Genomic DNA, 22,337 nt, shown 5'->3' with positions numbered 1-22,337 from the left:
TGCTTTACTTTCAGCCGAGGATGCTTTGACTTGCAGAGTTTAACACCACCCCCCCCTCCCTATTTTTCTTACATCAGGAGTTTTGGACAGCTCACTAAAGTTTCTTTCTTTTGTTATAACAAATTGATGTGTCTAACTACTTTTTGACCTATTTGTGTAAATCTGTAAACGGTGTTCGTCTTAATTTGTCTTCCTGTCTGATTCTGACTGTTTGCCTGCCTGCATGCCACTCCGACTCCATGTATGTCTGTCGTCGTAAAGTTATTTCAAAACTTCTGTGTCTTTAATCTTACCCTCGGTTTTCTCCTTTGGATATTGCCTCCACCCATCCCCGTCCTCCTTTCTTCTTTCTTAGCATTTCAGCCTTAAGACTAATGGTTGTTAATGATTTTCGCGCCGTCTGTTATTTCCTCACCCAGTCTCCGTCTGGCCAGTGGAAATATTAGACTATTAATAATTCAGCGCAGTGTGACTTCAAACTGGTGTGTTTTAGCAGCGGGTGTTATTTAGTGCTGCCAGTAGCCTCAGATGCAGATTTACAGCAGCGCTAAGTTTATAGACAACATTGTAATTTAATAGACATTTACAGCAGCAGAGTTTTTAAGTGGTTACATCACACGCATTAAAACCATGTTTCATTGTCCCAGCGGAATAAAATAAAACCTTCTCACAACTGATACTTTATATCTGAACTTTGCAGGAAAGTAATAAAAAATAAGTTGTTAGAAAAGCAGACAAATAGATTTTTGTGTTTATGTACCAATTGTTGCAACAGATTTTTCAGCACAGTGGCTCAATTATAGACAAGATTTATCAGCGCATCACACATTTGATAATGAAAGCTGAAGAGGCACTCACTCATTGTATATTTTTGACCGATCTGCAGCCATAAAATCTAAATAAATGCAGACATCTTAGATATAAAAGTGTTAAAGTGAAGTTTCCTATGGTAGTCTAATGAGGCCGGCTTTGAGGAGGAAACGCACCTTCCCTTTTGCAGTTCAGTATCTGCTCCGCTAATTCACAGCCACTGACCTCGTGGTGTTAAGCGTACACACTCTGAATTTATCCCAGAGCTGCCGAAGCCTGCTGAGAATTATACGACTTAGCCTGGAGCTAACAGGTATGTCAGAGGAGAAGACATTTGCCTGTAGCCGACTCTTAGCTTGGCACTGAGGCTAACCGTGGGCTACGAGCGAGCAGCAGGAGCCCCCCGTAATGAAAAGATCACATGTGGGTGAAACGGGTGAAAACGGAGCCTCTTCCTCTCCGCTCTGGTGTGAATCCAGCTGCAGCGGTACCAGGTTATTCGTTTCAGTAACTAGGATAGTAATTGGAGCGGACTGAGTGACTTCACACTGAGGGGAAATGGAGCTGAAAATCCGCCCTGATGGCCAAAATAAAGGATTTGGACGGAGAAGTGGAAAACAGAGAGAGGGAAAGAAAGTGAAATAAAGGAAAGAAATGGAATGATGGGTGGAGAGAGGGAAGCAGAAAACAAAATTGACAGAATAGATGAGAGAAGGGGGGGAAAAAGAAGTGTGAGAAAACAGAAGGTTTGGAAGAGAAAACCAACCTGAGTAATGAGAGTTTAGAGAAGTTTATTGTTATATTGTTTGTTAATGAACCGTTCTCAGGAATTCAGGTTTTGCCAGTTCAATCAAACGCGTGAGGACTGACGGTGTGGAAAACCTCTAGTGTCAACAGATTAAGGAAGTAAATTCCTTCAGATTTTTTTTTTTTTTTTACGTTTTGACGATCGCATGCCGTGTGCCGTTCGGTGGAAACTCTGCATATTCATGAACCGCGCTCAGCAGAGGAAGTCATGTGTTGCATCCAAGCCGCTCAGGATATAATTCACATTGATTGCACTCGCAGGTTGAGTTTTAATTTATCATGTGGAGTGTGCATGTCCCTTTTTGTGTTTGCGGGGATCATTTGAGGTGAACAGGCCTCTCATGATCGTCAGTACTGGCACTGTAACGGTTAGGAACTCTTCGCTTTTTGAGACTCATTGTTTTCATTCCCCAAAACTGAATTAAAACTCATTTCACACTTTAATGGGGCCCATATGAAAACATTTTGGTTTCCTAGTTAGCAAGTAAACAATTTAGCCTGGATTAGCCACGGAGGATCTCCCTCCTCGCTGGTCACAGTCTTTCTCCCCCCTCGCAGTGTTTAAGCCTGTTCCACCAGCAGGCTGGAAAACAAACACACACTAACACGTGGATTTATTGTAGCATCCAAGTAAAGCAGAGCTGCCAGCTCCCGATTATCAAACGTTGAAATCGTGCAGTCATTTTGAGATCTGACGCGACAAAGCAAAGAGTTCTTCTAACCTCTTTGTAATAGGAAAAACTTTAATCATTGTTAGGATCGATAGAAAGAAAGACAAGTTAAGAGGCACAAGTTGGCACAAAATTGAACTTCAGTAAATAAGTAATCATCATTGATCATATATTTTTCCACTTTTAAATGCTAATTTTATAAGGTCATCATAGGTACTCTACACTGTGCTGCAATAAATAAGGAATTAATGGCAAATAACAGGAAAAATGTGCCCATTTTAGATGTAATAAAGCCAATAATGACAGTAATTTTCATTTGATTAAGGATTTCCCAGTGACGCGCTGAATAAATGGCTCGTTTTAACGCTGTGACTTCATGTTTTAAATACCGATCCAATAATTAACAGTGGCAGTAGATATAATGCATCCCTAGTTTTAAATTCCTTTTACTGAGAATGTTACAGGTAATACGACATGCAGGGTGGAGGAATACACACAGCTCAAACGTACTTTAGAACTGAGTCAAAAACCTGAAGTTAAACCGAACTGTGTGTTGCGTGAACTGTTCCACTCCTAACCAGCACAGAGGTTCTCAAAGTGTGGGAGCGTGAGCCCCCACCTCACAGACCGGGAGCACAGTTTGTTCTCATTTGCTGAACAAATCCTAACATTTGATGTGATTTACTGACAAAAAAAACAACAAAAAAGTGTCGCTTTTAAGTTAAAAAGTGATCAGTCTGAAGTGACAACAGACACTTTTTACGATCTTCTTTCAAAACAATGAAGCTTGCGCTGTTTGCTTGCAAATAAACATTGAGTTCCTGATATTTCAGACACTCTAAAACCAGTTTGTTGACAAGAAGATGCAAATATCAAATCAGGAAGCTATCAAGATCAGCTGATCAACTACTTATAGGTTTTTGCACTCAGTCGTCCTGGGAAGTGGTTTCCTCCTGGACCCCGGATGAGTCCCCCGACCCACACTTTGAGAACCCCTGCTTTAACCTGCGTTGAACTGGCCTGCCTGCCTGGTTGCCTGGTCCTGCCTGTTGTCTGCCTGCGCTCCCTCTCCGGTTAATTATGTCTCTCCGTCACTTTTCGCTGCCTTCCACTTCCTCCCCTGTTTCTTTAAAGATTGATCGAGCCGGCTAACCTAGCGCTCAACTTCTGCTTCCCCTCTCACCTTTTCCTCTCTCACTTTCTCTCTCTCTCTCTCTCTCTCTCGTTCCTTTTCTTTTATCTTTACAATGCAACGTTGTCTCCTGCTCTACCCAGTCTTGCCTCAAGGTTAGTACGGCATGCCTATTTTTCTTCCTCCGTCGCTCCTCTCATCTCTCTCCTTCCTTGTCACGCTGCGTGTCCTTGCATCGAGACACTCTCTCATCTTCTTCACTCTGTCATAAACTCTGTTTTTAATAATTCTCCTCATATCTGTCTGTCTTTGAAGGCGACACCTTGACTTTCCCTTCGCTCTCTCTCTCTCTCTCTCTCTCTCTGAAGAGGAAGTATGATTGTCTCTCTCTCTCTCTCTCTCTCTCTCTATCATAACACCCTGCCAGTCCCCCTCTGCACACCAGCATTTGAACTTTGATACAAGCACTTGGTTTAATAGCCTTAAATCCCAGCCTACCGCAGAAAACAAAGGAAAAAAGGTTAAAGCAAATACGTCCTCCTTATTGACGTGGACAGCAGTGAACTTTTCTTCTGTTGGGTTTTTGACTTTGTGGCTTTTCTTTTCTGCATATTCCGCTCATGTCACGACTTCTGTCCATGCCTTTCCAGTCATTTTATGTTTCTTTAACTTGGATTCGAAAGCCTCTGCCTCGTTTTGTACGAATTCATATTTCTCTTTCTCGCCAGGGGTTTCTGGACAGAAAATCCAATAACTCTGATTTCTGTACGCCGTAAAACAGGATTTGAGGTTTTAGCCACCTCAGCTCATTTTCTCAAGTTGGTTCAACTTAAAACAAGATTTTCAGAATATCAGCTTCAATAACTCCTGACTAATGAGATGTTTTCTTAAGCGTAAACTTACAAGTTGTTCTGCTCAAATGGCTTTCATCTTGATGTTCCTTCAACAACTGATTGGTTAAATTATGTTGTTGCCGCCACCACCGAGAAACGCTCCGGATTAACTGCCTCCTTAGTATCACTAAAAGAAAAATTGCATTACTCTTCAGATATATATGTCTTTAGCTTGCTGAAAGTAACATTTTAAAGATTAATGTTCTTGTCCAGTCTGAAAAAGCTAAAGGCCCCCATTTACTTGATATTATTTTCAAATGCTAAAATGATGGATTTTTACGAAATTGGACCTTGGGGTATAAAAATATATGCCGGACAAATGAGAACGTGAAGTCAAATTACTCCCTTTTTCTCAAAACGTTGAACTATTTCTTCAGGTGCGTAGTTGATAACCTCAAAACGTCTTTCTTTCTTTAAATACCTGAGAGATAGTAGATTTCAGATCCCAAAACCTGTACAAGCTCTTTTCTGAGAGACGTATCAAACTCAGATTGAGACTTCTCACATTGTTATGGATGAAATCCTCTGCTTCTTCTTTCTAAATCTGGTGGCCTGAGTGTTGCGCTCTTCGGGTAAGATCTCTCCCAGCTGCCTCTGCTCTTTTGTTTTCAACTTCTGGAGCCACTTTCCCCCTGTTGTCTCGTCAGCTTTTTCATCGCCGCTCTTTTCTGATTCTTCAGGGGAAAAAAAAAGAAAAAAAGAAAAAGTTAGTATTGCATTGCTATCTTGTCAGCGACAGAAGAGAAGAATCCTTTTTTGTCTTCTGTCCTTTTTTGTTTTGTTTAGTTTTTTTTCCCCCTCGCCTTGCCTTTTTTATTCGCTCTTCTTCTTTTTGGGTTTGTTTTGATCTTAAGCTGAGGAACTCCTCATCCACTGCCAAATGCCTGACATCAAGGCTTCTGGAGCTTAAAAAGGAATCGCATTGTTTCTCCTCCGGTGTGTGTGTGTGTGTGTGTGTGTGTGTGTGTGCGCGTGTGTGTCTGATCTGTTTGAGATCCTGAGCACTGAGGTGGTGCAGGGATTTGTCAGCTAATGGGTGACAACAAGCAGACACACACACACACAAAATGATATTTGGGATGTCACAGGAGAATTCTTATCAAATTGGCCTTTCTTTTAAATCTGGTTTTAATCTCGTTTATTACATAATGCCAAGAAATGTTACGTAAAGTCTTTGCGATTTCTGTTTTTTTTTTTTTTTTTTTTTTTAAACGTTGTGGTTGTTTTCTTTTTTTTGGGGGGGGAAGGCAATAATTTGCCAACAAAAAAATGATCTGTTTCTCTAGATTATATAACTCCTCCGGTATCACTAACAGTAGCCGATGATCTGAGCTGCGCACATTCAAGAGGAATTTACGGCAGTTCTTCCTTTGGAGAAGTGATTCTTCTGAGCGCTACCCTCAGGATATCTGCTGTGAACTTATTCCACTGCGTCTCTGCTGGATTTGGATCCAGATCTCTGACTGGATCGCTCTAAAAGGAGAATTTTGTTCATAAAGTCATTCTGTGGTTGATTTACCTCCATGCTTTGGCTCATTGTCCAGCTGCTTCACGCATCATTGACAGAAACCCACTCTGTCATTGTCCTTTATGATATTTCTGATAAAAAGTTGATAATTTATTCCTAAGAATCATTTCATGATGCAGCTCCAAATCATGATGCTGCCTCCGCCGTGCTTGAGAGCCTTGGGCCCCGTATGCAGGATATTCTCCAGATTAAAGTGAGCCAACAGTAGATGGGTGGTCGACTCAGTATGTTAACTATTAAATCTTCTCTGTAGGTTTACAGTTGTGATCTGATCAGTCCCATCAGTCTTTGAGAGAATTTTTTTTTTAATCCATTTTTATGCAAATCGGCAATTCTCGATCAAAGATCTCTTATGAGAGCGATGCTTCAACAGATGGTTCATGTAAAACTGTTATTCGAAAGCTGAATTTCTCCGCATCTGGCTCAGATTTGGTGTAATTGATTTGACTTTAGGTTTGATAACTCCTGACTCCTATTGAGGTTCACATTTTATGACCAATTAATGCAGAAAACTTGGAAACTTCAAAAACAGGTATACATTTTTCGATATATACATAATATACAGCTCTAAATGTGTTCCCTTCTACAATGCAAATTCTTCTTTTGTTTCACATTTCTTAAGCACACGATCACAGAGCCTATTCTCAGCGTTAAACTATCCGCAACCTCCTGTGCTGTTGACTCATCTATAATTTAATCTGAGCTCAGATCACAGCCTATTCATCCAAAGACGAGTATGAGACCGAGGAAGAGAGTGTCAGCATTTTTAATTCAGCAACTTTTACCCCTCTCCACGTTAAACAAAGACGCTGCCAAGATCAACCCCTGCTCTGTCTCACTCGCTCGCCCAGTTACTATAATCCAAACACTTAACATTAAGTTGTATGGTTATTCCTGAGGTGTGGATATGTGCCGTAAATATGACTTATCATCATGAGGACGGGGGGGGGGGGGGGGGGGGGGGGGGGGGGGGGGGGGGGGGCCGAGAAAGACGTTTCACTCCGTTTGTATCACACTATTTTTACAGCTCATTTCCAGTTACCCACCGTGGGGAACCTTCGAGACGCACACAGGAGTATCAGCTGCCCAACTTCCTTATTTACCCACAAATTCACCGACCCCCAACCTGAGGGATTTTCTGCAGTCGTTCATCAAATCACGAAATAGTTTTCTTCCACAGCAACACTGGGAAAGACTCAATTATTATGATTTTGAGATTTTTTTTTTTTTTTTTTTTTTTTTTCCACACTTTATAGATTTTACTGGCTTAGTAAACCGAACCAACATTTCCTGTATTTTCAAAGGAAATGCCGACTTCCAAACGGTTAAAAGAAAAATCCTTGATGTTAATGTTGGGCGAACTATGTGCAGTAAACACACGAGGCCCGCGAGCATTTCTAATCAAATATTTATACAGGACTCCAAATGTAATATTAATATTACCTTAATGTGGGTCCCTGAATATCAGCAGCATGCTAATGAGCTAGGTTTAAAAGCTTTTTTTTTTTTTTAATATATTTTTGGGAGATTGAGGTTTACTGAAGTTTATGAGACTGTGTGCATGTGTGTATTTTTATTTACTTATATTTTTACTCTTAATTAGATGCAGTATACAGTATTTTCTGACATTTTGAATTTGACGACCGTTCCGCTTTTTGGCAATTGTGGGTCAATAAGTGTGTATGTGTGCATTACATGGAGTATGTGTGTGTGTGTGTGTGTGTGGTCTGACCTGGAGGTTTGTGTTCACATCAGGAGTCTGCTTGGAGTTTAGAGCATCGTGTGCAACGTTGTGTGTTCCCGTGTGTGTGTGTGATTTTCACTGCACTTTTGTGTGCCATGTTTACGGCGTCGAGGGTAGCGAACTCTCCCGCGATTCAGCCTCCTCCAGCGGTTTCGCAGCAGTTGTTGAAAATGATTTCAGAGGGAGAGAGAGAGAGAGAGGAGGAAGTATTTTTACATATTAAAACAACTTCAAGTGGAGCCGAGCGAAGCCACCGAGTTCACTGAGCAGCTTCTGCTCCTTAAAGCAACAAAATTAATAAAAAATGTTTCACCTTTTTCTCAAACATGTAAAATTGAAGCAAACTTCAAGGCTGCAGTCGGACTGGAGAGGAATTGAGAAATGTAGAAGGATATATTTGAATTCTTGTCAAACTTGAAGTTACAGCAAAATCTAAACTGTAATAAATACAGAGTAACACGCAGTATTTTATCACAGACAAGGCAAAGTGGATAACTCCTGTTCATCTGTTGTATTTCTCAGTAAGCTCAAAGTCAGACCTTAAAGTTAAAACCATCATCTCTGTGTTTTCTATATATGGAATAACATATGGGATAAATGCCTCAAAGGAACTATGCATAAACTGATGGGGAAAAACTTAACATAATTGTGAACACATGGCATATCGGGGTTGAATATTTCACTTAATAAAAGCGTCACGAGGCTCTGGAGAAACACCACAAGGAGAAACGCAGTGCGTGTGAAATAGAGAAGTAATTGTGAGGAATGAAGGTAACAGTTTATGGGAAAATATGTGTTTCAACAATTCCATGGATCTGCATACGCAGATAAACAGAAAGAGGATGTTTTAAAAGGAGAAGGGGGGCAGTGATGAGGGATGGGATCTGATAAAAAAATCCAATAAGTAGATAACGAGTAAAAATAATATTAATTTTATGAAAAAAAAACCTGCTACACCTTTCTGTAAAGCCCTGATGTGATAAATATAATGCAGAGAAATGAACTCAAGCCTGAAGCTTTTGACCATCAATAAATGTAATTTACTGCTTATGGCTTAGTCGTTGAAAACCTTGTTATTTAAAGAATGCAAAATATCTGGCATTTATTTAAAATTTACTGCTTGGTGAGCATAGCCAGAGTTTCACTCGCACTGCAGGAAGAGGTGACGTCTCTGCTTTACATTTATTTTGGTGTTTTTTGGTCCAGTCCGCGAGAAAAGTCGCTTTAATCACTCCGCAGTGGAGATAAATTTTACCCCCTTTTCCCCCTTTCTGTGAAAGTAATTCTGCAGAAAACGGGCGGCGTCGACCAAACGACGGTCTGTCCTCACCTCAACCCTCCCTGCAAATTCAACCCTGCCCAATAAATATTACAATCTAATAAATGCTAACCTATGCTGTTCACTTTAATACTTCACCTACTGTGTTGCATGATTGATTTTTGAAATACATCCAGAAAAATCAATGTGACGGTCACTTTAATAAGCATACAGATATTGAAGTACCGTAATGATGAATGTACTTGGCAAAAAGATAAAAAAAAAAAAAAGTATGTTATTGTTTAACTGCTGTGATCCAAGTTTTATTTTTCTAAAGAAGAAATGAGCCCCGGGGAAAGGAAAGCACCGGAGATGGACGTGACAAAAGAGGGAGAGGCCAACTTTAGTGAGAGGGAAAGGAATGAACAAATCGTCTGAGGTCCGATGAAAGTATTTTAGCCAAGGAAAGGTTAATGTTGCATTTGGAGAGGGTGTGTGTTTGGAGAAGCCCGAGAGGAAACAGCAGTGGTACATTTGTCTTTCTGCATTGACTGAATGCAAATAAATGATTGCTTTTCATGCAAATAATTATAATGCACCATGCAAACACGCTGGGTAAATAAATGGAAGGAAAGAGAGGAGGGTTAGTTTTAGCGGGCGAAAAAATATTTCGACCAGATGAGAGAAGAAGAGGAGGAGGAAGAGGAAAAGGAGGAGGTGGAAGGGGCTGTGGGCTGATGCAAATGGGATAGTTAGCCATGCAAATGGCCCACATGCTGAAAAGTGAGCAAAACAAGTGTTTAGCATTAGCGAAATGAGTAGAAAGAAAGTAATCATCGGGGGACCGAAGTGTTGAGTCGATAGGAAACACTGCAAAGTAAAAGTCCCTCCCATAAGCACATACTCTCACATACATCCAGCAAATGTAGCATGAAGGGGGAAACCTCAGAGAGCTAACCAGATGGTTGAAACTTCCTGGAAATCATCCAATAGGAACATTCCTGCCTGTTTATGACCTGTTACACACACACACACAGGGCGTATTGCACAAAATTGAGCACCAAATATTCAAATAACTTCGTCCCACATTCAAGGCAGAACAAAGGCATCTCAAAGCAACTCTAACGCATGTGACTCCACGCTTTCTTCGTCTGCCTCCTCGCTTAACATTTGAACCCGTTTTGGAAGCGCGAAGCGCAACGCGAACACGTACGTCAGACGTACACACACGTCCTGACACACTGATGATTATTCTGCGAGCTTTGATGAGCCAGGTGCTGCCGAGCGCCCCTGGCCCCGTCGCTGGATCTCAACTTTTCCTCCCAAATTTCCCTGGAAGGCTTGTATTGGGCCCCCCGGACCTTTTTAGAAAACACACCGAGGATTTTATGTTACCATCATCTGCCAATATCATTTCTCAACGTCTCTGGCAGTCATGTTGATGTAAAAGCCACTTGATGGATTGCTCTCATTATATTAAGTAGTTTTTTTTTTTTTTTTTTTTCCTTAAAACTTAAATCTTTGAGAAACAAGAGAGATAAATGGGATGATGTCTTTAAAGAGTCTGACACTATAATACCCTGAATGCATCTCAATAGCACTGGATACATCTGTGAGCTTGTAAAAGCAATGTAAACGTTTGCACAGTGCGTTCACTCATGTATGGAAAAGGCTTAAAACAAAATTCCACTTTATTGAGTTAGCTCAGTTTCTTGTGTTTTAGTCAGCAGTTTTGTCTCACATCTGTAGGTTTTGGATGGGTGTGTGCCGCTGTGCACATTCATCCTTTTGTGTTTGTCTTATCTCTCAGCCGTGCCGTGATTCAGTAGACGCCGCTAAACCTCGGCGGCATCGGTTTGGGTTATTCCACATCTGTTTGTGTGTGGACAGCGTGAAAGGTATGAGAGGTCCTGATGGAGTCAAGCTGCAGCGATAGCTGATAGTTCTGTGACACAGCCACAATGGCTTTCAGACGGCTTAAACAGGGATTAAACTTTTTCTCCCTCTCCCAAGCCCCTGCTCCTCCCACGAGGAATCCCTCTCCCCTTCTCCGGCTCTTCTCTTCTTTTTCTCCGTCTCTTCGTTCCCCAGACGGTGATTTAAAGTCTGCTTCCCGACACCCGGTAATCCCTCTGTAAAAAGACCCTCATGCTTCCCACTGCGCAGAAACAGCAAATGTCGTCTCCTCGCTGATTCATGGCGTTTCGTTGAATTCCTTTACCGATCGTTACTGTATATCGGGGATTTTATTGCTGCGTTGAATCAGAATCATAATGAGTTGCTGGATCTCGTTGACCGTGTTCGGTGGCAGGTGCTGTAACTTCTGCAACATTAAATGCCAGCTGCCCTGCCGTGACTTTCCCGGCGCCGTAAACACTTGACGTATTCGACTCGTGCGCGCTCAGATCTCAGCTGTCAGAGGTGGTTGTTAAGTGCTGCGATAAGGACGGCAGTTTTCTCTGCTCGAAAGACGGGACTGTTATTAACAGCCTCTTAATGTCAAATGAGAAATGAAGGAGTTTGTACTGTAACTCGACGGTGTGTGTGGGTTTTTCTTCGGGAGGGCAGAGGACCATTAACACTGCTTTACCGGTCGTCCAACCAGAAAAAGAAAAAAAAATTGTAGCTGATCGCATCCAGTGTGAAGAATATGAACAAAAGATACAAAGACGGCTTCTTTTACATCTTGGCCTTTTCCAGCACAGAACTCCATGACTGATTATTGGCTGATCTTCATTAGTTATCTGGTTGCCACAAAGTGATTGTAGATGTCTTTAAAATTTCCATTCTTCACTCTGAAACACATTTATAGGTCAGGATATCAATTAGAACCACTACTTCAATACCTGAGAGGTGGATCGTTCTTCTAAGGTAGTGTAGGCTGTGCGTTTCTTGTTCATAGATCATTCACTCATTTAGCATCACTGGATAATTTGCTGCAGACTTGGATCTGGTGACTGTGTGAGCTCTTTGTGTGCCGTGAACTCGGTGTCCTCTCCATGTGATTCGCTGTTTTGGGTTAAAGCTGTTTCTCTGTCTACTTCGGCGGTAACGAGTAGTCACTTCAACTCTTTCCAGTTCGGCCGTGCTCCCCTTGAACTCTGGCACCGAACGAGGAACTTTCTGCCAACTTGCAATTTCACATTCAAACTCATTTAAATCAACTTTTTTTTTTTTTGTCTCCATTCTGATGCTCAGGTTGAACTTAAGCAGTCGTTTTTAATTTAACTGAATGAAGAAATCAGATGTTTCTGTGAACAAAATTTAATTGGCCAACTGTATTAAATGTTTTTAGTGTTACGTTAGGTGACGGGTGGTGCAGTGGTCCGGAGCCAGAGGGGTTTTTTTTTTTGCGACATGGCCTCAACTGGGTTTATTCTGTTTGCGCAGGCAGATGAAGGACCAGTCCAAGAAGGTGGCCAACCTGAAGCACAAGGAGCAGCTGGAAAAGAGCAGGAACGCCCAGCTGATGGAGGAGGCCAAGAAGAGAGAGGACAACCTGAACGAGAGCTCCCAGCAGATCAAGGTACACTGGAGGAGGAGGAGGAGGAGGAGGAGGAGGAGGAGGAGGAAGCGGGAAGTTTTTGGATGCTGCAGGAGCGAAATGAGAGGGTGAAAAAGTTTCTCTCCTTCTCCGTGTCCTTTGAATTTCGTCTGCTGTAACAACTTCGCATTGTCATAACGTGACAAGGAGCAGCCTAAGGCAATGTCAGACACACTCACTGTCGCACACAAACACACACGCGGCAGCTTCGCAGGCAGGAGAGTGTGCGAGGGGGGGAAATGAAGAGGATAATTGACAGGGAGAGGATGTAGAAGATGGAGAGGAGAAATGAGGAGAACACAAATGAAGAGAGAGGTGAAGGAGTATAGAAAAGTTGATAAGATGGGAGGCGATTAGAGGAGGAAAAAAGCTCTGGGTCTGAGACGATCTCCTAATTGTCTGCTGAGAGCGTCGAGTGTCCATCAGACGATGTGGTCATGTGGTTATTTTTATTAATATTTCCAGAGACGGTTGGTTTGTCTTTCAAATCTCAACTTTCTGATTTGTTTCGCCCTTTCTCCTCTTTGAAACTTTCCCATGTTCCTCTTCGTCTCCGCTTCCAGTAATTGCTCACCCCTCTCTGATTACAGGCAGATGAAAACAGCCGGCCTGCGTGTGTTTGTGCGAACAAGCGTGCGCATCCTTCAGCTATGACCGATCTTTGGTTTAAGGAGTTAGAAAGTTGTCGTCCGTGTGTGTTTTGTGTGGTTAGAAGATGAGCGGATGACTCTGTGAGTCACCGAGACACTTGAGACCGCAGCGGTTAGAGCCATGACTCTGTGTGTGTGTGTGTGTGTGTGTGTGTGTGTGTGTCGCATGAACTCGCTGTAAACGGAACGTGAGAGTAACTCAGACCTCAGATTTAATTCAGTGCAATAAGAAATTTAAATCTAATTAGAGTCATTCTCGGTCTGCATAGTCAGACACGGAGTAATGTTGGTTCACTGAGGATTCAGATCCTCGACACATGTGGTTCAGATGTTCTGGATGGTCACTGCAATGTGTCACCCTCCCTCTCCCACCGTGTCGCCATCCATTATTCATTCCGCTCTAATTTGACCAGGAGAGCCTGTTTCCTGTCTATAGAGAAAACAGAGCCCCCTCCTCCTCCTTTCTTTTCTTTTTTTTTTAAAGCCTCATGTCGTTGCTTCACTTCCCAAACAGCTTCATGTTTGATCGGAAATCCTCCGAGACAGATAGAGATCACACCGCCTTGTTTGTGAGTGGTTCGGTAACTTATCCCAGCGCAGAGAACATGAATGAGGACTGTCCAAGGTTTTTCCTCAGGGGACGCATGTGACAGGCAAAGCTGCTTTTACAGGAAGCTCCCGTTTTCAGATCAGGGGAGGTTTTGTGATGTATTTCATTAAACCAGGAGAAGATACTGAAATTCAGTAGTCTGCCAAAAGCATAATTTTATGAGCATGAACTTCCTGCTGAATGGGTAATTATTCACATTTTACGTAGAAGACAATATGATCTTCAGTCGGTGGCGCCAGGAAAGTTACAAAATAACGAACAGATTTAGAACACAGGGACGTCCGGCTTTTAGATTTACTGCTCGCGACTCTTCTCCTGCAGGACTCCCTCCGTCACAAGGAGGACCGCATCGAGGAGCTGGAGGAGGCGCTGAGGGAGAGCGTGCAGATCACGGCGGAGAGGGAGGTGGTGCTCGCTCAGGAGGAGCAGGCGCGCACGCAGGCCGAGAAACAGGTACTGGCTCCTCCCCGGTGCCTGAGACCCCCTGCATGTGGAAGGAGAACCCCGAACGTGGCGCCCGAACCTCTCCTTAATCTCAACCCCTGTCAGTGGACTTGTCACGTACACACACATTCACACACACACACACACACACACACACACACACACACACACACTCAGGTCTCAGGTTTTCCCTTCGAGGAAAACACGGAGAAACACATCTTCAGGGCAAACTGCGGCTGACATCGCTAAACACCGGCGAGCCGAAGCGCAGCACATTATGCCCCATGCCAACCCAGCTCATTCAGGTGTGTGTGTGTGTGTGTGTGTGTGTGGGTGTTTGTCCAGTCACTCTTCATTTGCAGGCGAGGTAAATAAGTCCCTATTTAAAGAACAGCTTGCATTTTGTCCCCTTCAACACACAAACACCTTTCTTCCTTCTTTCTGTTTTAAATGCAGTGAGCGCGAGCCGACGGACCGTTCCAACTTCTAATGGGTTTTATCTATATCGAGACAGCGGGAACGCTCAGAACCGAGCTGAATGAGGTTCAGTCTGAAGGGAAAAAGTTTGGTGGATTTCAACCTCAGACCACTGGGAGTTTGAGTGTGTGTGTATGTGTGTGTGTGTGTGTGTGTGTGTGTGTGTGTGTGAGTTGTTCCCCTCAGTACCAGCGCCTTAACAAGGGCATAGAGATGGGAAATGTTCGGCGGTGTCTGGATGGGTTTTGACAAGTGGGAAAAAAAACAGCGTGGGCTGTCAGGACGAAAACTGCCCTGAGAAAACACGGCGCGCTGTAGCTGTTGGCAAAACGGCCGGACTCCATTGTTATTACTGCCTCTAAACGTTGGCCGCCCGCTCCGGCCTTTACTTACCGAGCCGCGTCTGGACAAACACATAAAGACAGGCCCGCAAACAGATGTTTTGCTTTTAAGGTGTTTGGCTCGCACCCTGGGCGTAAACGAGCAGCTCCAGACTGACAGATGCGGCGGAGGAAGCGCACGTCTCTGTAATGACGGGCGGACACGATGGAGGACGGCGTGATGGACGGACACACAGTAAATGTGCTTCGTACAACTTAGAGCCAAAGCCAAATCCCACCTGACTGTAGATGAATAAAGTAACCTGACAGAATTAGACTAATAGCAGGATAAATAATTGAATATTGAATATTTTACTGCATGAGAAAAAAAAAAAAATAATACTGCAAATCGAAGACATCGTGTTTTAACTCGCAGAAGCTCGTTTAAAATTAAAATTCTGGGTGTGATTCAGAGACGCGGCGTACAACAAGAAAACACGTTCAAAATGATGCCTGCGACAGGTCAGATTTCCCTTTGATGTAATGATGCAACCAACAAGAAACAGCATTGTGGAAGGCTTCAATCCGAGCGAGTAAAGAAATATGTGTGAATATATTGTGTTGGTGTGAGGAGACAAAAAAAAAAAAAGAACTCTAAATTTAATATTTTTGCTTTTTAGCAGCAGCTTTAGGAGCACGGCTCAGGTGCTCAAGGATTTACTCATTTTTACACCTTGCCTTTTGTAGTACTTCAACATAAATACATCATTACCTCACACCTATAAAAACCTGGTTTTTCAATGTATTTGCGTCTTTTTTTCTTGTAGCTCAGGAGCCTCATTTTAATAACCTGAGGTGCAAGGACCTGAATTTAGGTTTTTGGATCTAGATTCTGGTGCCAGGCTGCTTTTGCACAGCTAATTATCAGTAATTGTTCAGGCATAAATCACACAGTTTCTATAGGATAGTCTGTTTTTACATTCACTTTATTAGGTACAGCCGTGCAATTAAATGTGACCCCCGAAAAACAGCTTTAGGTATGATTTCCTTTTCAAAATTCCAGTTTATATTGACACAGCCATCAATGCGGTGTTTGTGCTTCATGTTTCTGGTGGCATACTGGGTTAAAGAAGAAGTCACTATCATTAAATGTATTTTCCTCGAGGCGTGATTGTGATTTAATTTGTTTACAGCATCTGCTTCGAGCTTTCAGGTTTAATTTGGCTGCAGCGTATTAAAAATACTTCAATTTGCTGCGAGTGGCAGGTTCAATTAGAGAGAGCAGAGGGCATTTAGGCCAGGTCGGGGTCCTGGAGAGCGTCCTGGTGTTAGAACGCCTGGGTAAAAAGGAGGAAGGAGCAGGAACGCCGGCGTGCGGTGAAATGAGTGGAGACGGCGGCCAAAACGCTCGGCGCAGTCCTCTCCCAACATCAACAACATTAACTCGCCCCTTTCGGCCCAGACACACACACGCACATGTGTGTTTGTGGCGCTCTCAGACAGGACAGTAATACGCACGGCAGCCGACCACATACATACAGATACGTTTCTCCAAACACACACACACACACACACGAATGTGGCAGAAAGAAGTGCTAACTGCTATTCAAACACAGCGCCAGCGCCGGACAGCACGGCATTCAGCCGGAGCCAGATGGACGCCGCTTCGGTTTTCAGACTGGAAACGTGTCCCTGAATCCACAAGCGAAATTGTAAATAAATATTTTGGAGTTTCTTTTTTTAAACCCGTGTCACTGCAATTAACCTTTCGCGTAATGATTCATAAAACGATGACAGAGGGAGACGATCTGCCCGTGCTTAATGAGGCCGGCCTGCCAGCGAGCCCAAAACATACATGCAGCGCAGCCTCATCGAATCCGTGATGGCAAACCTGCGCCCTACACACACTTTTCTTTTACGTGCAGCTTGTCTGTGTGTGTGTGCCGATTGAGCACAGTTAAACCGGCAAAAAAAAAAAAAAAAAGAAGTGACATGAAAATATAAGAAACCTTTTCTGCCAGACATGAGTCACGACTGTGTGTGATCTGTGAAGAAAGATGTGTGTGTGTGTGTGTGTGTGTGTGTGTGTGTGTGAGTGTGTGTGTGTGGGTGACAGCAGAGGAATGAGTCAACGCCATGACACACACCGCCTTGTCTCTGCACACACACCGTCTTCTGCAGCTTTTCAGCCTTTTTATTAGTCACACAATTTCTTAATTCTTGAACTCGATGCACTTTCTTCTTTCCCTTCCTCTCATCCGCTCCTCACTCTCAAAATCAAGTTGAGCGCGCACCTCCGCACCAGCGCACACTGAGACAACTGAAGGGGTTGTGGTCCTCCTCTCGTCCAGCTCCTGCCTCCCCTCCCTCATCCCTCCATCCCTCATCCCTCCATCCTGCAGCCTTCTGTCGTTGGTCTCCGCCAAAGAGCGTCTCTTTCCTCCTCCTCTCTTCCTGACTGCTCCCAGTTTGAATTTCTCCTCCATCTTTTTTTATCTGCGCCACATCTTATTCCCTCAAATTTCCTCTTCTATTTTGTTTTTGCTTTTTAACACATTCTAACATTATGTAATGTAATATCACTGCATTGTATGAAAACTAAAACACATAAATTACTGCATATTGCAGTAGTTTCATTTTTAAATACAAAAAAAATTCAATATATTGCATTATATCACCAACCACAAAGGATACATGATAATAACTTCCATTTTATTAATTAAAGCATGAATAATACCACCTCAGGTTATTTTTAAAGGATACTACAAACATATGTGTAACTACAGCAAGTTTCTTTGTGTTCCTGAAAATCACGGAAACTGCTGGAGGGTTTGAAGTCACACACTGTAAACACACAAACACTTGTTTCCCATTGCACTCTGATTATGTTACACTGCTCAGGAGGCACAGGACTTAATTTCACAAGGAAAAATTGGACCACGGCGAGTAAAAATGGGACAGAAGCAAAAACGGCCTGAAATTCCACACATCAATAAGGCCTTAGGATTTACACATTGTTTGGATGTGGTGCAGCCACCACTATGTTTTTAATGTTACTTAGGCTCTAGAGTACCTTTTTTTTTGTAGAATTTTTAAATAATGAAATGAGAGAATTACAGACAAAAAATATCAAAAATAATATGTGTTGTAATGTGTGTTGCTTTTGGAAAAAAATGACTGGCATGCTTTTTAACAATGAAAATCACTGAAATACAGGAGATAGAGAAATAATTTCAAACTCTTTATTCTTTCAATCACTTCATATTGTAAGATTAGAAGGACGGCGTGCCGTGTTATACAGAACAGCAACACTTTGGATGAACATTTAGACCATCAGGTTTTTATAATAACCTATAAAAACTGTCACAATTTAAAAAAACTGTCACAATTTAATACAAAATTAGAAGAACTTTCACATCAGGTTGTTTCCACTGCCTATTCTTTTCCCCTCTCTGTACATCCCGATCTCCTCCTCCTCCTCCTCCTCCTCCTCCTCCTCCTCCTCCTCCTCCTGCCTCGCTGCGATCATTCCTTCTGCTCACATTGCTCTCTCTCTTTCTCTTTCTCTGTTATTTTGTATGCAGCTCTCTCACATTCCAATGCATGAGTTCACCACAACTGGATTTAGGTGGTCGAAGGTAACAAGCAGTCATCACATGAATCACTCACTCTCATTTGTATGTGTATGTATGTCTTTTTTTTTTTTTTTTTGCCCTTTTTCATTCTCTTTACATGTGTTTTTGTTTCAGTGTACAATTAAAAATGTCTCAATCAAACTCCTCAGTGAGAAGGTCTCCATTAGTTTGACCAGCTCACATCCAGCATGTTCCTCTTCCCTCCGTCTTGATTCTGTGCAGAACCCGACTTCACACCAGGGGCTAATATTAGACCCCAAACATTCTAATAATAATGATCATAATGCCAACCAAACAAGCCCACGGTCTCAGGCCTATTTCCAGGAAACAAAAAGCCTGTCTTATTTTTGGAGCAGCGCAGTACAGGAGTGATTATTTTCATATTAGGAACATGAAACATCTGATTACTGCGATTGTTACAAATTGTTCTCCAACCCACAAATTGAATATTGTCAGTACTGTTAACAAGGGGTTATTGTTCAGGGGTTTTGCTTGGACAAAGAGACAATCGGTTTACAAGCTGTGACTTGAGAAAGTGCAGCTGAAACTATTGAATCAGAAATTAATGTGTCGAGTGATGTCCGGTGTAGAAACTGAAGGTACAAACTCAAAATTTAGATCAACTGAGTCAAAACCGTGACTGTTTTTACCTCCAGACTGTGTGTGTGATCAGTCATTTACAGGTGATTTGTTTCTTTCATGAGGACAGATGTGTAGGAAGGAAAATCCCGTTGTTCCTGTGTTGCTTCCTCTGTCATTTTCTTTCATCATTTCCCTTTCATTTCTCAACTGTGTGTAGTTTTGAATTGTGGGAATCAAAATTCTGAAATACATCCAATGTCCATCAATGAAACAGCAACGGAGGAAAACTTCACCAATGAACATTTTTTGCTAAAAGCCCCGGAGGACATGGGAAATGAGAATAATCACTCTGGTCTAATAGTGGTAGAGGAAAGCCATATCAAATAAAAGTAGCACCCTAAAGACTTTGGTCCGGATGCTGAAGGCCAAAATAAATATTAACCCTGACACACGCGTTCTCAGTGCAGATATGTTTAAAGAAGCTGACTTGACTTGTAGATTTTTTTTTTTTTACTTACATGTGAATTCAAACTAATCCGTTCATATAAAGCAGCAGAAGATAACTTTCCTCGCACAATTAACTAAAACAACATCAAAATCAATAATTACCTTTGTTATGTCCCATTTGTGTTTCCTTCTAATACAATAACACACAATTTCAGTGTTATCTTTTCTTCAACTTGACTGATTTCTTGAAATACAACATGGCTAAAAATCAGTCAAATGAACGTTGTGTCTCTACTTTTATCAAACCCTTTAAATATTTTAAGTGAACTGTACCAGTATATCTGTGGTTTGGTCATTAGTTTTTAATCAAGATGTAGTCAGAGACTCAGTGTTTTCTTTTGTCAGCGCAGTTAAATGTGATCTTTAATTCAGCCCATGCCAACATCTGATGCTCAGGCTAAGAGAAAAAGGGAATTCAGTATTGAGGAAATACTGTCTGATTTAAAAGTTCGCAGCCAACAACTGGTTGATTTGAGGAATGCAGGCCGAAAACTGATCTGATGTGAAAAATGAGAGAAACTGGCTGCTTAGAGGGAGAAAAAAGTATGTGTGGGGCAAATAGAGATGAATCAACAGGCAGAATTCAGGCAAAACATGAGAGAAAAGTTGTTTGTTGCTGACGTCAAAGCTTCATTAAATTCCTGTCATTCATTCATGTATTCATGTATTCATTGACCCCAGTGATCCTCGTCCTTTACAGAAATCACAGATTCAACGTGTCTCAATAACTTTTGCTTTATGATGCTTTTTTTTTTTTTTTTTATTTTACAAAAACGTACCTTTTATCTGACTTTATTTTTCCTTCCTCCTTCTTTCTAATTCAGCACTTCCCTGACATTACATGTATAACTCACAGACAGAGAAGAGTTCACGTGTGTGTGGCGGCCATCTCCCTTTCACGCCTTGAGAGCTGCACGCTGACCTCACACACATTAATCTGACATGCTGATATACGCCCGGCGAGACGGAGGGACGCTGATAAAATATCTATTAGCTCCGAGAGGGGGAAAGAGAAACAACAGAGAGAGGCGAAGGAAAACAAAGGGAGAAAGAAAATGACACTTTTGATGTTCCGCAGTGGAGCATCTCGCGTAAAAACAGAGACGTTATTAAAGGCTTTCAGAGGCAGACGCAACTCCCACGAAAGTAAAAGCAGATATCCACAGGAAAGCAAAGCGGGGGACAACAATGAGAGAGCGGCGCTCACAAAATGTTCAATTGTTTGCACGTGTCAGGTGGAGGACCTGCTGGTCGCCATGGAGAAGGTGAAGCAGGAACTGGAGGTGATGAAGGCCAAGCTGTCGTCGACTCAGCTCTCACTGGCCGAGAAGGAGGGTCACCTGACCGCCCTGCGGGCCGAGAGGCGGAAGCACCTGGAGGAGGTCCTGGAGATGAAGTAAGAACAGAGAAATCTAAATCTCTCTTTTTCCCGGTCTGCACTGTTTCTCACACAAAGAGGGCTTTCTTTTAATCTCACTCCAAATTCATCAACCAGCACTTGTACGGTTTTCCTTTTCTCCGTTTCATTGATTATGAAAACATCATGGATATTCATCTGAATCCTTCACAGCAGTATCTTAGAAGCTTTATGTGTTTATAGGTTCATTTTAACTCTTTAACATCTTCTCAAAGATGAAAGAAATTGTCAAGAAATATTTAATTTAAACAGACATGGACTTTTTAATGCAGCCTAGACTCTACTGAAGTGTTAAAACTTAAATAAAGCTTTCTAATTCAGACCTGGACTTCTCAAAGGAGACTTTTTCAAAAACTTAGATCCTTAAAACCACACTCACATTCTTTTAAAAGAGAGTTAATCTCTTTCTACTGCAGAGTTTTGAACACAAAACTGGATCTTTTAATGTTAAAGCTGATCGGAACTCTTTGACCAGAGTACACACAGATTCTTTAAAACACCTGAAATAACAGAAACCTACTCCTCCAACAAAGCTGATTTCTTTGAACCAGATGCATTAAATTAATAAATAACTATATTCCGTAGTTCATTCAAATCCCTGTTGTTTAATGCATTTGTGATAAGAATTAGTTGATATAGCAGAAGTTAACAATAAATTAATCTACAAAACTTCGATTTGCTGTTTGGAGTTTGGCCATATCATCAAAGAATTGACTGATTGTGACATTTTTATTCTTTTCTATCAGTAAGTTGAGTATTGTCAGAAAAATAACCTGAACTATGTTGACGACCACTCGGTGAAATGATCGAGCGGTCAAAGGGGGCGAATGGCGGTCAGACAGGAAGCAGGTTTAAACCCCGCTGTGGTCGACAGAAAGTTACGTCGTCCTTTACCACACTTGAATCCTCCGATGTGTGTCAATTTGGATAAAAGCTCCTGCCAGAAGAGTTGTGGAATGCTTTAAGTGATGGCTACTGTGAAGTCTTACCAAATGGCCCCCAGATGATCCCCCTCTTTATTTTCAGGGATTATGTAAGAAGGCTGGATTCAGCGTTAACGTTTCCCTGCTTCTGGTGGGAAAAAAGTTTTCATCTTTAGTTTCGGAAGATTTGCTGCTAATTGACGACACCAAACCGTGCATTCCCGTTGCTTTCCTCTCTCTTTTTTCATCTTCTCAGCACTTAGAATGTAAAGTTTCCCACCGAGGAGCTCATAAATTTTTGAAAATGCAAAAAACTTCAACGCCGAATTAGCTGCTCGTGTTACCTTAATATCCCCACTAGTTTCTCATGTTCCTCGGGTTTTTT

The 22,337-nt window shown here is 42.1% G+C and overlaps 1 protein-coding gene across 6 annotated transcripts in view; it reads left to right on the top strand.

Moving 5' to 3' along the window:
* LOC115404391 (ELKS/Rab6-interacting/CAST family member 1-like) overlaps positions 1-22,337 on the top strand; it is a 112,728-nt gene that overhangs the window by 44,611 nt on the left and 45,780 nt on the right. For 4 of the 6 annotated variants that reach the window (XR_003933348.1, XM_030113692.1, XM_030113693.1 and 1 more), the window contains 4 exons: positions 3,564-3,575; positions 12,234-12,369; positions 13,969-14,100; positions 20,848-21,008. Coding sequence is in view for 5 of the 6 variants with exons in the window: in XM_030113692.1 (XP_029969552.1) it covers positions 3,564-3,575; positions 12,234-12,369; positions 13,969-14,100; positions 20,848-21,008 (441 nt within the window). In the remaining variant the exon portion in view is untranslated. The remainder of the gene's footprint in view (positions 1-3,563; positions 3,576-12,233; positions 12,370-13,968; positions 14,101-20,847; positions 21,009-22,337) is intronic. The other 2 variants (XM_030113694.1, XM_030113697.1) reach the window with 1 other exon arrangement.

Source organism: Salarias fasciatus, chromosome 17 (genome assembly GCF_902148845.1).
Source record: "Salarias fasciatus chromosome 17, fSalaFa1.1, whole genome shotgun sequence".
Lineage (NCBI taxonomy): Eukaryota > Metazoa > Chordata > Actinopteri > Blenniiformes > Blenniidae > Salarias > Salarias fasciatus.
This window is presented reverse-complemented; position numbering and strand designations above follow the sequence as displayed.